Source organism: Neopsephotus bourkii, unplaced genomic scaffold (assembly GCF_033783945.1).
Source record: "Neopsephotus bourkii isolate Nb327-2 ecotype Australia unplaced genomic scaffold, CSIRO-AGI_Nbou_v1 NB_1624, whole genome shotgun sequence".
In the NCBI taxonomy this organism is placed as follows: Eukaryota; Metazoa; Chordata; class Aves; order Psittaciformes; family Psittacidae; genus Neopsephotus; species Neopsephotus bourkii.
In genome coordinates, this window is record NW_026902099.1 from 9434517 (window position 1) to 9452047 (window position 17531).

The 17531-nt window shown below is 41.2% G+C and overlaps 1 protein-coding gene and 1 long non-coding RNA gene across 5 annotated transcripts in view; both read right to left on the reverse strand.

Annotated features, from left to right (window-relative positions):
- CFTR (CF transmembrane conductance regulator) overlaps positions 1-2932 on the reverse strand; it is a 90556-nt gene extending 87624 nt beyond the window's left edge. For 2 of the 4 annotated variants that reach the window (XM_061373051.1, XM_061373050.1), the window contains exon 1: positions 2384-2539. In XM_061373051.1, coding sequence (XP_061229035.1) covers positions 2384-2436 — 53 coding nt within the window. In that variant the 5' untranslated portion in view covers positions 2437-2539. The other 2 variants (XM_061373052.1, XM_061373053.1) reach the window with 2 other exon arrangements.
- Positions 2933-7015: 4083 nt separating this feature from the next.
- Positions 7016-13441, reverse strand: LOC133222920 (uncharacterized). The gene is made up of 2 exons (XR_009728413.1): positions 12842-13441; positions 7016-7208 (listed from the first exon to the last, which is right to left on the reverse strand). It is a non-coding gene; the product is annotated as an uncharacterized LOC133222920 (long non-coding RNA).
- Between the last annotated feature and the right edge of the window lie 4090 nt (positions 13442-17531).

Genomic DNA, 17531 nt, shown 5'->3' on the forward strand with positions numbered 1-17531 from the left:
CCTCACACTATTTCATAGAACTAAATGTAGGCATGTCCTGGAGTACCTTACTGAAAACAATCAGTATCAGAAACCAATGATGTGTATAGATTCAGTTAAAACACTAACAGAATACTCTGACATCTTAGAAAACCTTGTTCCAATCTCAGTCATTAATCACTACTTTGTGGATGTTTCCAGTTGAGCGGACAGATCTCTTGCTACTGATACATAGCAAGTGCTTCTGGCTTTGTAAAACTCATCACAAATAATATACTTTAGTGTTATGAAAAACTTATACCTTGAAGAATATTTGCAATGTGATAATGTACCTTTTAATAATCTTTAGCACTGATCCTGACCTACTTTTATGAGACAGAAACTGATGGAGTCCTTGAAGACTGAAGAGATATTTTAAAACAAGATAACATGTTTCATCACTGTAATGTATGTTTTCCAAATGCTTATTTCTTTATTTGTTTGTTTATAAGAGAAAGACATCTTTGCTGCCAAACTGGATGTAATTCATGTTATTCTTTGGGGGCTTTCACTTTTGTAACCTTTTTATTTCATACAATATTTGTGAAGAAACAAAGACATTCATAGTGTATGTGGTAGTACGCATGTAAACAGAGACTTTGTCATTCACAGAAATATCATCGCAAAGGTATTAGAACCACATTAGATACTTCACAAATGTACACATGTAATCTTGGCTGTTCTTACCCTGTGAGCTGAAGGTTTACTTTAACAGCCTGATTCTTCTATAAAACAATGTTACTGTAAAGTTTTGTAGAGAAATTTCTCTGCTCTAGTCAATATTCATCATAAACCTCTCTTTATATACACTCAGATACCTGGTAAAATATAATGTACCATGCATGATAAGCATGATTCAAACATTAATGAATTGACCTAAAGACTATGATTTTAAAAGACCAGGTTAGTCAGGCCCAAGAATGGTTAATTATGCACTTAACGAGCACGAACCACATCTGGTTTCAACCACAGGAAGTTTAAGTAAGGCAGGAATCAGAAGTATATTTGCTTTATCTTATAGGGGTGTTTTTCTTGACACCTTCAGCATCACAGGTTCTAAGAGAGCACTACTCTGATAGAAGCTTTACAAATAAATAAAATTAAATAGAACAAGGGGCTAATATACAGCCTTATATAATATTAAGGGGCTAATATACAGACATTTTCTACAGATTTGTATCTTGTACTTGAGAGAAGCACTGACTGAAACTTCTTCTATGGAGAATTTGTGAAAGCTTGCACTCCCATCATCCACACTCCCTGGCTCTAGCAGCATTTGAGAGCAGTTGCGGCTTCTTTCCCACTGCAGCACCACTGGGGGATACCTCTAGGAACCTCACCTTTACCTGGATGTTTGTAAACCTTTAGGAACAGGTTACATTTGGGATCATTCTCCACTATCACATCTGGCTAAAATGAGCCCAAGTGGGAGAGGCAGGCAGAGTGTGATCCATGCAGACCCACTTCCTTAAGAAGCTTTAAAAAAGGGTCCAGGCCAACCTGGAAAGGGAAGCTATGCCAAAAGGACTGAAAAGTTAGCTAAAAGCCCCCAGTTGTTCAGGCAGAGACCTCGTGCCAATGTTACGGTTTTGCATCACATGCTCCCATTTCGGTCACTATATTCATGACTTACAGATTTCCTCCCTTCCCTCCCTGCAATGCAAAAGACCCTCCAGCAACAAAAAGGGGAACCAGCACCCAGGAAAAACCTGTGGCATGTGAGTCAAAGCCAGAAAGATTATTTGCTCTTTCCAGGTGGCAGTGTTATGTCTAGCATTGTCACATAAAACATGTTCAGGCTTCTATATTGTCTAATAGAGCACACTGTGCCCAGGCGTTGGTATTGGCTCCTTCTTCCCTTTTTATTTGAAGTTGTGAGAAAGAAAAAGAGACTTTGCTTGTTAGGAAAGGCTTACAAGGACCTGTTTCCAGTACACTCACACACTGAGCAAATGCTGAACACCCAAAAAGTCAAACAGAAGGAATCCTTGCTCCGAGAGCATTTCTCCTCAGCTCCCCACCACCCCGCTGTGTTTTCACAGTTTACAGTGAAATAACAGATTAACTACTTGAGCAATTTACCAAAGGTTGCTCAAATCATGTCATAAATACATCTGTCCAGGTCCAGCGAGGGTTTATGACACCTGACACACAGAGCCCAATCCGGGTGCTGAAAAGCCAGCAACAACAACAACAAAAGAAGTGAGATCTCCTCATTCGGCACCGCGCTCCCCTCGGACCTTCCCAGAGCTGACTGGCGCCCAGCGCCCGGCCCCCAAAGCCCGACTGAACCCCCTGCCCCGCCGCTGCCCGCCCTGCCCGCTGCCCCAGGCAGCACGTGTCCCGCCGTGGCCGGGGCTCCCACCTGAAGAAAAGTTTGGAGAAGATGTTCGCCTTCTCCAGGGGGGACCTCTGCATGGTGCCCGGTGCGGAGCGGTGCGGAGCGGTGCGGAGCGCGGGGCACCAGCGGCAGCCGCTAGTCGCTGACACCTCTCTCGTTCACCCGCTCCGCTCCCGCGGCTCTCCCACCTTATCCGCTCGGCCCGCTCCTCTGTCCCCGCCTGCCGCTGCCCCTGCCCCTCTCCACGCCTCTGCGGTGCCCAGGTTCAAAAGCGGGAGGGCTGGGGCCCCGGTAGCGCGCTGCCGCCGCCGCCTCCGCCGTTGCCCCCCCCCGGCACCGCGCCCCGGGCGCGCCCCGCGGCTCCCCCCGCTTCCCCTCGCTGCCGCCCTCTCCGCCCTAGCTCCCCGCCGGCTCCCGGCCAGCCCGTTAACTCCACCTGCCGACTCCGCTCAGCGAGGCACCTCACGGCGGGTCCCCAGTCTGCCCCCAGCACTGAGCCCCTCGCCAGAACGGGGGCCGTGGGGCAGAAGCCGCCGCTCCAGACGCACCACCCGCCGCCGCTGCGGGGCAAGGGGACAGCGCAGAGCCGAGAGCCGAGGAGCCCCGCTGGGGGACGGAGCACCCTCGGCCCCTCGAGCGAGCAGTTCCCTGCGGCCGAGCCCGCCCCAGTTCACCGACAGCCAGCTGGCAACCTCCGGGGCCCGGAGCAAGGTTTAACGGGCACCTAGGACCAAGCCAGGAGTCCCCGGACCCCCACGTGCTCCCCGGCTGCCCCTACACCTTTGCGCACCCCCTCGGGGCAGGGGCGGGCGGTAAGCCCGGGGGAGAGCACCTGTGCACGGCAAGGGCCGTCATACTCCCTGCAAAATACACCTATCTCAGTTTTGTGAGTTTTCTGTCAGACACCCTACCTGGGCCGAGGGAAATGGGGACTGGAGGTGCATCCTTAAGAAGTTTAGCCCAAACACCCAGGTTTAACACTAAAGCTGTTTCTGAAGCATTATACACACGCTGCACAAACAAAATCACTGCTTTCGGAGTGCACAGCAGAAAGCATGCTGAAGACAAGGATGACAATAAGCCGGAAAAAAAAAAAAAAAAGAAAAAAAAACCTTGTGATTTAATTCTGTATAAGACAATTTTATTTAATGCTTTATTATGATATTTACAGACTCCAGTTTCCTTTCACTTTTGCAACCTAAAAAAACACGGATGGAAAAGTTCACGATCTTCTGGGCACGCAGCCGTCCCCTCTCAGCTGGTCTGTAAAGGGGCAAACGCGCTTCTCTACGGACTTAGAGACCACGCTACAGTTTAACCAGCTGGTCCTCTGCAAACTTCGCAGACGTTTTTGTATTTCTCCGCCTCCCGCTACACCCCGCTGTGTTTTCCTCAAGAATTTCTCTGCCTTGGCAATCCTCCCTCGCTGACTGTGGATAGCCAACAAGTGCCGTCTTACCCTGTCACCGCACCGGCTCCTTTGTGTCTCAGACCTCCCTCGGATCCTTCCCGATTCTGCTTTATTAATGACAAAACCAGCAAGAGACGGGGGCAGGGAGGACTCCAGGAAACTGTCCGCGCTCTACCGTGCCCTCAGACAATACAGCGCGGAGAGGCAGGGCCGAGTCCGGCCGCGCTCCACCGCAGCGGTGTGCAGCCCTTCCGCATCCGCCACCTAGCGGAGCCCGGCCTGGAGCACCCGCACCGCACCGCACCGCACCGCACCGCACCGCGCACCGTACGCTGGCCTTCAGGAGAAGCTGGGAGCATTCCCTTCGGGCGTTTGGTGCCGGTCCCGCCAAGAAGGCACCTGCCGCCGTTCCCTGACACGGCTGGTTGGTGCCGAGGATGCTCAAGTAGGAACTCGGATCAGGATTCTGACCCCTCTTTCTGCTAGAGCTGGGGCAAGGTCGTGATCCCACATGCTCTATCCGCCTCTGAAAGAAGCTCTCTGGCAGTAGGCTGTGGCATACAAATCATGGAATCACAGAACCACAGAACCACAGAGTGGTTAGGGTTGGAAGGGACCTTGAAGATCGGCTAGTTCCAACCCCCTGGCACAGGCAGGGACACCTTCCACAAGACCAGGCTGCTCAAAGTCCCATCCAACCTGACCTTGAACACTTCCAGGGGTGGGGAACCCACAACTCCTCTTACATCACCTAAGTCTCCAAAATTCTTTCACACCATTAGGAAATGGTGAAACACTAATTTAAAGACAGACTGGAAACTGACTCTTCTGAGCAATAAATACCCCCACACACAGCCCCCCACACCCCCCGTACTATGGGCTTTTTCTCTTTCTGGCCTTTGGACCTCTGGTGCAGGTGAATAAAGCAGGAGCTGAGCACAGGATTAGACTTTTTAGTAGTTTACATTAGAAAGTGAAGTATGTTAGTCATTTAAAACCTTCTGTGGATCTGGTCCAAACTGCTTCAAATGTCAATGTCTAATGGAGCATTTTTCATATCAGTATCTCCCTGAGCTGACTTACAAGCATTTTTAGCAGATTTGGGACTAACAAAGACATCCCATCAGTCACTGCTGATTATGTAATTTTTTCCCTGAAAATTCCACCACCTTTAATACGCCAAGTTCTCCAGATCTGTAATTTTTAACATTTCTTCTCTACACTTAGCATATTTCTTTGCCAACTTCCTTAAGTACCAGCTATGGCTAAGCTCAGCACCACCAGAACCCAGGGAGTGATTTTTCTCCTGCTCTGTGATCCAATAGTTTTGCAAATAACTCAGCTACTTTCACATGAACACACACACACACGCACCCCCCAGTCACAAACTCCTAATTAGTTGCATTTTACATAATTATTTCTTGTCATTTTTCTCAACTGTTTCCACTCGTACATCTCCTTGCCCCGGTTTCTTAAACTGAACATTTTGTCGTTTCAGAGATACTGTTCTTCCTAATCTTCTCGGAGATCGTGAACATACTCAGCTGACATGAATGCAAAACCTATCGTTAGCATTACTGTGAGTAGGAATAAACCGTAATATTTCTGTTCTCTCCAGAGACTGGACCTCCAATTTCAGAATTACCTATGAATTTCATTTACATTATTTTCTTTCACTTCCACAGACATGCAGCCTGCTATGACAACAGCCACATTATCCTTTAACTGTGCCCACACTTACCATCTATCTAACTTTCTGAGGAAAATGTGGTGAGGCTGAGTTAGAGCCAACGGCATGAGAGCAGAACAAGTACAGACTGGTTACCCGTGTCCTCACTGCAGGAACTCTGACTACTGCACTTGCATGAGGGTACTTCAACCCGGTGAGATCCAGCATGCTGCGCTCAGCCTGAAGCCGCACGTGTGGGAAACAGGCTGGCTGGTTAGATGCTTTCATGTTCACAGCATCTCTAAGTCATTCTTACCCTGGCCTCCCTCATGCCCTTGGGGACACATTCACATTCCCCTCCAGGACCACCAGATTGCATGAAAATCTCCTTAAAGTCTAGCTGAAATCAGTGTGGTATATGAACTTGGAGAAAGGAAACTCACTTAGTGATGGTGCTACAGGAGCTAAGGATACGCACCGTATGGTATGGGGCAGGGCAGGAGAAAGGGCAGGGGGAAGACTGGCTTTACCTGTCATGGAGTCACCAGTGAAATTCTGCAATCCTTTTTCTAGGTACAGCAACACAATAGGTCTCTGGGGATTTTTTGTTTGTTTATTTTATCCAGCTACTGATTTTCAAGAAGGGTAGAAAAAATTAATTACATTTGAATCTTTGATTAGCTAATTTCAATGGACAAAGGGGTAGAAATTATTAGTAGAAAGAGAAAGCATGATCATTTTAAATACCATCTCCTTAGAAAATGAAGCTAAGTAGCTGCCAAAGTTAACACTTCAAGTCACTGGTGGTTTTTTTTTGTTGTTGTTGTTATTGTTGTTTTGGGTTAAAAACTCACTGTTTTGTTCAGTCTCACAATCCCCATCTTCTGAAAACTTCATTCTTTAAAATAGCCCTGACAAAAAACAAGCAAACATACAAATGGTCCTTTGCTTGCAGGGACATGGAGAGAGAAAACAGGTATCAAGATGAAGTTCATTTTCTTTGTTATGAAGTTGAAGCAACCAGACCTGTCAATCAAATTACTAACCAAATCCTCATTTTTTTTCCCCTAATCTTTTAATTGACTGTAAACTACTTCGGTTGCAACGTTTTATTCAACCCAAAAGCAGAATGGTCTATTCTCCACATTTCTTTTTAGTAAAAGCAGAGAAGTTGCTCCACAAACCTGACAATGGCCTTTCCCCAAAGGTTCCCTGTGACCAACAGGACTCCAGTACACCTGGGCTTCACTTCCTCATACCAAGTGATTTAAATAATGGTGGGAGGTCTTGCTTCAAATCCTTTTAGATGAATAACCTTAAGAAGTGGGTAAGGTATAGCTCCTCAATATCACATGTGAGATGGTGTAACTTCATCTAACTATTCATCCAGCTATTCTTGGGAGCAGCAAAAGCTGGCTGGCCAGCTTTCCATATGGTAGGGCTTTACCCTACAGCTTTCATTTACAAAAAAATGATTACCCTGACTAAAGGCTGCTCACACTCCAAGACAGAGACAACCTTAATAAAGGGCTCAAAAGAGTAAAGCATAACAGTGAAAGAAATTTGCCAATTAGAATTACCAGTATATGTATAATTTAATAATCAACAAAGCATCCTATTTGATGGCTTACAAATATCTAGTTTTAGATGTTGAAGATCCCACAGTACTCTCTAGTTGTGGATAAATTTGCAATACTTGCTTTTCATATATTTTGTCAGTTTGGACTGGTACTACTAGGAACTCCAAAGAGCTTCTCTATTCCCACAAACTATAATGAAAACTGAATCATAACCAAGAAAAAAGCTACAGCAGCATTCATTTTAAAAAAGTAAACTATTCACAGATATTACCAGGTGAACAGATTTTGAGATGGCATTCATAATACTTTTAGAATTTGGATGGGCAGAATATTTTATTTTCAGATGCAGAAGATGCCAGCCTGACAGCCACTGGATCAGTTGCTTCCATAAGCAAAATCTGTACCAAAATGCATTGTCTTTATAGTGCCAGAATTGCTTCAGCCAATGCTTTCAGTATTTGCAGGTTATAATTCTTAATTCCATGGGCAGCAGAGATGTTTTTTAAGCAGAGCCATGTATGCTTTCCCACGCTACATCATCAGTATTTGACTATGTCAATCCAACACATGGTCTTAATAAGTCCTGAAGGCAGTTTGATAATCCAGGGAAACTAAGCAAATCTTCTACCAGGTGTGTATTTCTGTGATACAAGATACAGAGCTAGGAGGTGAAGTACTGTTAAAGTACCAGGCCTTTCATTCTGGACAGGCAAAATGGGCAGAAGACCACATTTTGATAAGCACTTACATGGAGATCATGAAAAGGAAAACAGCAATGAATACATCACAGGCCTGATGTAAGAACAGAATGTTTGTGTGTTGGCATTTAGTGCAGCTCATACTGAATTTGCAGAGGTTGATTCTACAGACTCTCCAGACCAACTTCTTCAAAGCACTTCTAATTGTATATAATTTTCAACAAGAATTATAACATCACACTAGAAGCAACTATCAGACAAAAGTCAGACATGTTCACACGCTGCCATGTGGTTTGTGAAATCAGTGACAACTGCAAGAACATCTTTATAAACTGGAAGGAATTTTTAAGCTTTTTGAAATTGTTGATGCACAGTGAGGGAAATGAAAATGTGTCCCAGGATTCTGTGGCAACCCATTTCTATTTGCATTGATGGATGAACCCCAGTGTGTCAAAACCAGTAAGAACCTTTACATCTGCTGAAGTGTCACCTTGATCTGCCTTACTATCAAAGTACTCACTGAGATTTTGCTGTCTAAGCTTTCATAGAATAAAGCTCTCAAGGAACTAGAATCTGAGAAGAAGTTTAGACTGTGGCCCTGATTACTTAAAAAAGCCATACTACTCATTTTTAAGCATGAGTTCTAAAAGGTTTGTTAAAATGGTGAAAGTCCTGCTGGTAGTAACCTTCATAATACCAAGATGTGTGTAGGGTTTCGTCAGCTTGGACACAGCTTAATCAGAAATGAGAACTGTCTTGACAGATAGGGCATCTGCCTTAAAACAAAAAAGCCAAAACCAAAATAAAAGCACATTCAAATTATAAAAAACAAAAAAAGAAGAAGAAGAAAAAAAAAGAGTAGACACTGTTGACAAATACTGCAGCTAATAAAAAAAATAACTTTGAATCAAGATGATGCAGCAATATAATAGAACAGTTATTGGATGTAGGAGCACACTCTTGCACTTTACACTTGGTAGGACATATTTGGTTCTTTGGAAGCTGTAGGAGAAAATAAGCTGAACAGAAAGTTTTCTGAAGACTTCAGGGTTTGTTTGCTTTCAGTCTAGAATAAACGTGAGAGGAGTTAAGAGCCTGAGAATCCAAGTCTGACAAGCTCGCAAGGTTTATGTTTCCAAAGATAGCTTTAACTTCTTCCTCTTCCTACTGTCATGTAATAATCCTAGAACAATGATATTATTGAGGTTAAGGGGGCAAACATCCAAGACTGATACCTTCTATGACTCAATAAAAGGCACATGCCGGCAGTCTTGAGCAGTTGAGCAACAGAGATTATTGAATCACCTAGAGCATAACAAAAAGTGCTTACTTATTTACAACCATTTAAAAGAGAAAGAGCTTGAGTTCCTGACAAAGCACTGAGACTGATATCTTCTTTACTGGAATCTTACTGCAAAGATCATGCAGCATTAACTCTGCCCTGTGACTCTATGCAGTGCAATGAAACCTTAGCCCACCGCTTTTTAAAAGTGTGTTTAGTATGGTGTATTTTAGGCTATTCTTCCCTGAAATAATTCCACATGTATCCAAAAATTTTCTAATCTTAATAGAAAAAAATTGAGGCAAACACCACTTTCACTCAAGTTACAAAAGAACTATAAAACTTGGTGTTTTTTTCTAGTCTTGAAATAGCCCAAAATTGCTTGTGCTATTGCCTCAGGAAGTTGCCTCAATCTTCAGAGTTGCCTCAATCTTCAGATTAAACATTAAAAAAAAAGTTAAACAAAATGAGAAAATAGAGAGGGATGACCACCCACTAACAATACCCAAGGACGCTGAGCAGACTGTGGGAGTAAAAGGGCAGACAGTGCTGCACATGAAGACAAAGGGTCAGGCAGCATAAAATCTGCGTTCTCCATAAAGTTTTCTCAGCATTCTCAGTCCACATTCATCCCACTTCCAGAGGACATGGTGACATTCAGGGTAGCAGGTTAAAGCCCTGTGTTTAGTCAGGCTTCAGAAACCCTATAATGTTTTCAAGTACAAAAGAAGGACTGGGCTTGCTGACTGACATTTTCACACAGGTTTTTCTCCCAGAGAAAAGAAAACTGATGTCTTTTTTTCCTAAATGTCAGCTGACACCAAAATATGATGAGTTACTGAGTTTAATGAAAAACCTCTCACATTGGGCACAATGGAAAATTTATATTAGGTGAAAGTGTTTCTCCCCATACGAACTTGCAGCTACTTGTGCTAAACCAAACAGGTGCAGGGGTATTTTAAATAGTTAAGATTTTCTGAGGCTAAAAGCAAGACTTTTGGATTTGCGTAAACTTATTTAAAGCTGCAATTCAGAGAATTAACAGTAAGAGAAATCGACATTCCATTGCTATGGCAGCCTAATGCCTTTTTTTTCCTTTACAAAAGACTTTGTGACTTTTCTGCTAGAAAAAGGTTTACATTACAGGAAGGTAAGAATCGCTCTAGCCAATCACAGCACAGTGGTGTCAGTAACAAAGAAGTTATCAGCCTTTAAAAAGTTGCCCACAGAACTGGTTATAAGAAACATTCCTCCACTTAAGAAGGAACCTCTCAGATTTAAGAATTCTGATTACGCTTGTTAATAAAAGTTGCTAAACCACTGGAACATGAAGCTTGATCATCACGCCCAGCCTGCCACTGTTGCAAGTAAACCTACCGATGTTGCAGGCCAAGAAACGCTTCCCAGTGCTCTAAGAAAATTAAGGCTTATTTTAAAATACTGGCTAACACCAGAAAAAGTAGGGAGGAAGGGATGTTAAGGGCATATAAAGCAACTCAGACCCTTGACTTTTCACTCAGTTATTTACTAAAGAAAAAAACTTCACATACTGAGGATATAACGCTGATCTGAAAAGGAATAAGAAGCTGCTCAACCAATGATTAAGGAGCTTTGCAAACACTTAAAAAGGTGATGAAATTCATGCTCCACTAAACTTCTGACCATTGACTTGAACTACAGTCTCTCACACTGTAAGAGACCTAGCTGGGTGATCATTCTGAGATGTCTTCTGAGTTTGCCCTCCTAAGCTGTTCCACTTGAGGACAGCAAAGTACCCAGTCATAAGCTGGTCAGTGGAACCCAAGTTCCAATCTTTTATTTGAAGTCTATCTTTCAAATGAGGAATGACGGGTTTTTCTCCTGAAAGGAAAAGTACACTTTGACAGAAAAAAAAAAGAAAAAAAAACAAACAAAAAACCCTAAAAACAAAACACCAAATCAAACCAACAAACAACAGACTCGTCAGGTATCTCAGTTTCTTCCCACAGCAGAATAGGAGAGTGGAGAATTTCTTTGGTAGGAGACTGGACAGAGCTGGTAACAATGGGTTTTGATAGAAAATAAGAAAGAAAGATTAATTTAACAGCATTGAGCATTCGAATGACAGATTCAAACAGTTGTAGGCGCTTATGGGAGAAAGTATTTTCATATTAGACTCTAAAATCTACAGAGGCTCTTTTTAAATTTATTTTTGTGTTCCTACCCAGGGGTTTGTATCATCAAATAGCTACAACAAGGACTATTACGTTGCTTAATGTCAGCTTTAAGTGGACAAACATTATCCACATATAATTACCTCTCAAAGCAGCCAATATTCACAATATTATTTAAGTAGAGATATACACAAAATAATTATAAATCAAAAATTAATTTTATTCTTTAAGAAACTGAAAACATTTGCAGATACAACACTTCTATTTCCAACTTCATTTATTGCAGAAATTAAAAATAGGAAGCTAACTCTACCCTTGGATAGACTTCTCCCTTGCTGGCATACAAAAACTTAATTTACACTTCCTTGTGCCAGTATGAAAGGAACAATATGATCTATTCATACGCTTTAATGGGTTATAAATTAGTACATCCATTGAAGGAAAGAACCAGCTGTGGGTCTAATTGTAGACAGCACAATGAAACAGGAGGGGACAACACAAAGCATAAGTCTAAGTTATGAGATAGAAACTAACAATTAAAATATTTCACTCTATTGTACAGAAATGTAACAATTTCTCATCAAATACTTGTTTCAGTCTCAGATACAAGGCAACAATAGAATTTAGAGAACAATTTAAAAAATATATATATTGGACATACTATATAGAAAAGCAAAGACTTTCAAGCACTTCTGTTTACAGTTTTGCATAATACATAAGAAAGAGGAAATGCTTTTATTATTCAACACAGAATTAAGCTGTGAAAGTCAACGACCCACGACTTTGTTAAGCTTACAAGGACTCAGTACAAAACCAGGTATTTACACAGAAAAGGAAATATTTAATGCATTTACACTGGTCATTTATCGAAATCTGAAATGCCTTTGTCTTCAGACAATCTCTGTTTATATGAATTTAGAAGCCAACATCTGGTACATGCAGTCTATCACAAGACCTTCTGCCACTGCAGCTTTACTCTTTTTGCTGTGGCATCCTGTACAGGATCCTGGCTGGGGTTGGCAAGCACAGTAGACTGGTCTGTTGTATGCATTTGCCTGCATGTTACTAAACAAGTTTTTATTGACACAGATTAAAACAATCTTATTCTGACAGAAATACAGTACTGCTCTAGACTCTCCTTTTAGAGCTAGAAAATAAAAAACTGTTTGATTAACAGCAAGAAAACTAAATAAACAGGAACACTCATGCATACATTGGCCATATTAATAATTTCATTTTTGAAATCAGAAATAAGAGATATTTTCAGTTTATTTACCCTATTACCTTCTAAGTTATTTTCCCTATTATTGTGGTGCTACAATCAGGTAAACCAGGATTCTTCTGAACACAAACACATAAAAAAATTGTACTCTCTTTCCTCAAACTACTTCCAGTTTGAAGTTAAGATACAACAAATAAGTGAGACAAGCTTTCAGACGGTGAGAAAACCTGCAACAAGAAGGGGCAGCAGTATGCATATTAAAGACCTCTCTTTGAGCTCACCCTTTTCCCAGCCTCAGCCAGCTTTCTACTTCTCGGAGAAAAGCAGACCAAACATGCTAAGTCCTTCCACACCTGAGAGGGCAGGAGGATGCCTGGGATGCATAAAAAGGAAGAAGTCATAAAGAGAAGTAGACATTTGTGGTTTTTAGAAAGAAAAGGTTAAACAGGTGTAGTGTGATTTCTTACCTCCTTCCTTAAGAGATGAGATAGTTAAGAACACCAGTAAAAAGACCAAAGCTCTGAGAAACAGCTGAAGGTTGTGTTCCCTGAGCTCCCCAGGTGCTGAGGGGAGAGCAGAAACACTGAACATTAGAAGGAAGGGAGTAACAGAAATAACTAATTTTCATTCTTCAAAGGTTAAATCAGGAATAGAAATTAAAAAAGAATTTTTAAATGGATACCATGCTGAAAGATACAGCTAAAACTCTACTGGTATGGCTGACACACCTCATTTCATGCATATATTGATGGAAAAAAACTCACTACAAAACAGCAAAAAAAAAACCCAGCAAAACCAAAGCTGAAACCAACATATCTGTCTTGGAAACATCATAAGAATTCTGAATACTGAACATATAAGGAGGCTTTCCTAAGCCATGAGGCATTTCTTTACGACTCAAGCACCTTCTTGTCTAACTACAACTGTCTGTATTCTACTACAAATGCCTGAGGGGAAATTCAGATGCTAGAACGTCAAGTGCCTACACCCAGTCTAACATGTTCTCTATATCCAATGAACTTGAGTTGGTAGCTTGTCATAAACACTGCTTCAGCAGACAGGAACAGCAAACAGATTCCATTACCGAAAGAAGTCAGCCCTTTAAAAGCAAACACAGAAAGTGTAACTTACCACTTCTCAGACATAGCTGGCCCTCAGCAAAAAGCTTGTTGATCTAAAAATCAAAGAAATATCCTCTGTACCTCATGAGAAGGGAATGATGGAATTTTCAGGTCTATCAGTTGTAAATGCATAGAGACTGATTCCCACCTGGGATATCTCTTGGGAATATATCCATGAGATACTAAATTAAAACTGGTGTGGGTCAGTGCTGCCCAACAGGCCAGCAGCTACTGAGTGAGATTTCCCTGCCCGATCCATGATTTTCAGGAACTGAGTTTCTATTTAGAAAAATATCCTTTGTGTTCTTCTAGGAGGTTGACATTTTTTTCTGAATCATTCAGTCTAACTGGAGCCAGGATCCACACCCATCAGAGGCTTGCAAAACCCAGAAGACACCAGATATAATTTATCTAATAGGGGCCCTCAGATCCTACTTCCTGCAATTTTACATATTTTTTTAGTACTGAAAGAATGAAGGCACAGAAAGGTAAACAATAGCCTATGTAGCCAAACCAAATGGGATGTCTCCTAAGGTTCCTACCACTGGAATTCAGTAACAGATAAGCACATGATGCAAACACCAGGCTAATCAATCACAAATCTCTTTTTTTGCCTTTTAATCATCTCTGGATCAATTAGATCTACTACTCCCACATACCATGCCTTTGATTTAAATTTATTCTAAACCAGCAGTTTCAACACTGTTAACTGAACACTGCATTACCAAATGGAAAACACTGCCTTTCTTTATGCTTAATCTGCTGTTCTCATTACACTTTTGTCATTGTTTTGATCATTAACTGTATCACTAGAAGAGGCTTAATAATTATTCATTGCTTCTAGAAGCCTTAGTAGAAAATTCTTCCTTATTCCTCAGGTATACTGGAAAAAAATACAAATCTTTTTATACCATTACCTGTTGAAAGCTTTTAATATAAGAGATACTTGCAGTTTTAATGAAGCCTCCCAAAAAGCACTGCAACAAGTACAGCAGTGAGATTAACAACTTAATAGAGCAACTGGATGTTTAGGTTGATTGATCATAGCATGAGAACCCATTCATACTGGAAATCAGCCTCTTGCCAGAGCTCGTCTCTAACAAAATGCAACAAGAGATATGCTACTGTTTTGCAGAAAAACTCCCCAAAGCAAGATCTGTATTTACCATATTGTGCTCAAATTTAACACAGTTCCTCACTGCATCTGCTGGTAACTTATTAGACATTAAATACTTCTGGTGATTCGTATTATGCATTCAAGTATGAAAATATTCCTTCTGTCCCTTTATAAAAAGTTTTTAAATGTCAGGAAGACCTTTCTAAGCTTTTTTTTATATATAGGAAGTCAGGTATTTTAAAGTCTATTTTAATGTTGTGGTTGAAATGGGGTTTTTTGCACTTGTATGGGTATATTGGTAAAATGAAATTAGTGTAATAAATTGGGAATCTAAATCTTCTATTAGCAAACAAAGAGTAACTGTTTGACAGTACTGAGTTACATGCTTCCTCCACATTTACAAAACAATCATTGCTGCAGCAAAACTTGAATGTCTAACAATTTCATCCACAAAATGTTACACATAATATATTACATTTGAACTTACATCACCCATTGCCATTGAAATTGGCAGATACAGGTTCAAATTTGCAAGATCATGAATACCTATTTTCTTCAATTCTTTCCAGGTGAGACATCTTTGTGACTAGATATGAAAAAAAAAATATCAAAACCTTTCAGATATAAGAAAAGGAATAGACAGCAAAGGTCTGTTTGTTCACTACTACAAACAGGAACAGTATTTTATAGGAAGGTAAACTTAAGAGTCATGCCCAAAGTTTCAGAACCAATAAATCTGTAATGCAAGCAAAATGATCTTCATAAAGAGGAGAAAGTGTGTGAAATTATACATAAAAAATACACAAAAGACATAATATAAGTGATGTGAAATACAATGTGAAATAAGGCAAGATTGAAACACCAAGTTTCCAAGAAGGAAAAAGAGACAGATAACCAAGGGCACAAATAGGAAGCATGAATAATCCAGTAGTTCTGTGGAAAATACTCTGGCAATTCAGACTGTATAATTCAACAAGTGTGGGTAAAATGCAAATGGAGTTGTGAAATGTATTGAAAGAAGTGGGGTATATAGACCATGTAAGGTAGTTACCCTGTGGGTTTAGCACCAGGGTTATAATTTATTGGGTGGTACAATACATGAAAGACATGGCCTAGAAGACCTAAAAAGTGATGCACTTCTTTTCTTTAACCTATGAGAAATAAATCTTCAAATACATGTAAAAATGACAGTCAATTAACCCCAGTTAATACCAAAGACAAAAACTACAGTAACTTGTAATAGAGGATGAGAAAAGCACTCCTAAGGGTAAGGAAGTGCTGCAGGTCTTCCTCTCAAGAAAAGTTACTCAAAACACCTGTCAATAAAGTTACAGGTGTATTGCATTTTGTTTCAGTGCAAGGGTTGGGCTAGATGGCTTCTTGAGGTCTATTACGCAGAGTTAATATCACATTTTGAGAATTACTCTTCCCTTCAATGTCAGTTATGATGTTGTGTCAAGTGTATGAACCCATCCTCACATAGTCTTGTTAACAAGCTTCAAGAAATACTGACAAAATGATGTGATGCCATTCTTACCCCAGCACAAATCCAGAAATTGCATATATGCATCCATCAGAGCACAAATTTAGTCCATCACATCTCAATTTACTGCCTTCATGTATCCCATTTATCGAACTAATGACACGATGCACTCTCAACAGGAAATCCTTTGTTCTTATCCTGACACTGGATTCACTACGCCACCTTTTGTTCCACAGATCTGGAGAAGAGCTGGAAGCAAAGTACCTTGGTACCAATCCAGGACAGATGAAAGTCACGTTGACTGGTCTGAATAAGCATGCAAAAGGGGAGTTGTATGGCATATTCTGTGAATACATACATACTCAATATCTATTCTTAAGCATTATGGTCCCTGTGTTATCTGGGCTCTGCTTTTCTGAAATTGTCAGTTAACAGCCACCACAGAGAATTAACTAGGCTGGAAAAGACCTTTAGAAATGAAATGCCTCTTTGCTGCTCACTGTGATGCAGTCTTTTCCACACCATGACTGGCAGCTTTTAACCTCAAAGCTGTAACACTAGAATGTGTTATTAAATTATCATCAGATGTCAAGATCAAGTAAAACAAAAGACTAGTTTGTTAACACATAAAATAAAAAGGCCTGAATAACAAGTAGATGTTAAACAGAAGTCATATTTACACACCAAAGTAGGAACAATGCAAGCAGGAAAAAAAGATAAATTAATTCTAAATTATTTGAAAGCATAAACATGTTTAAAACTATTTCCAGATGTAACAGAGAAATCAAATTCCTTTTTTCTAGGCTCTCTTCAACCCTAAAGGCTTAAAGGGTGTCATGGTTTAAAGCCACAAAGCTTGTTCACTCACTCCCCCACCCTCCTCCTTCTTTCTTCCCCCCCCCCACCCCCGGCTCCCAGAGAGATGGAGAGGAGAGTCGAAAGAATGTAACTCCCACAGGCTGCGATAAGAACAGTCCAGTAACTAAGGTATAACACAAACCACTACTGCTACCACCAATAAGAGAAAAATAACAAGGAAAGAGAATATGATACCACTCGCCAAAACGAGCCTGACCCCCAAAAGCGCCCCTGCTCTTCCAGGTAACTCCCAGTTACTTCCCTGGGCATGATGTGCTGTGATATGGAATACCTCTTTGGCTAGCTTATGTCAGGTGTCCTGTCTCTGCTTCCTCCAGGCCTCCCCTCTTCCCTGGCAGAGCATGAGACTCACAAAGTCCTTGGTCAGAGTAAACATGACTTAGCAACAACTAAAAACACCAGTGTCACCAGCGCTGTTCCCAAGCTGAAAGTCAAAACACAATGCTACACCAGCTACTAAGAAGGAGAAAAACTGACTGCTCCTGCTAAACCCAGGACAAAGGGTCATGTTAATTCCTTCCATACAAAATTGGTTTATTTCAGCAAATATTGCTGTT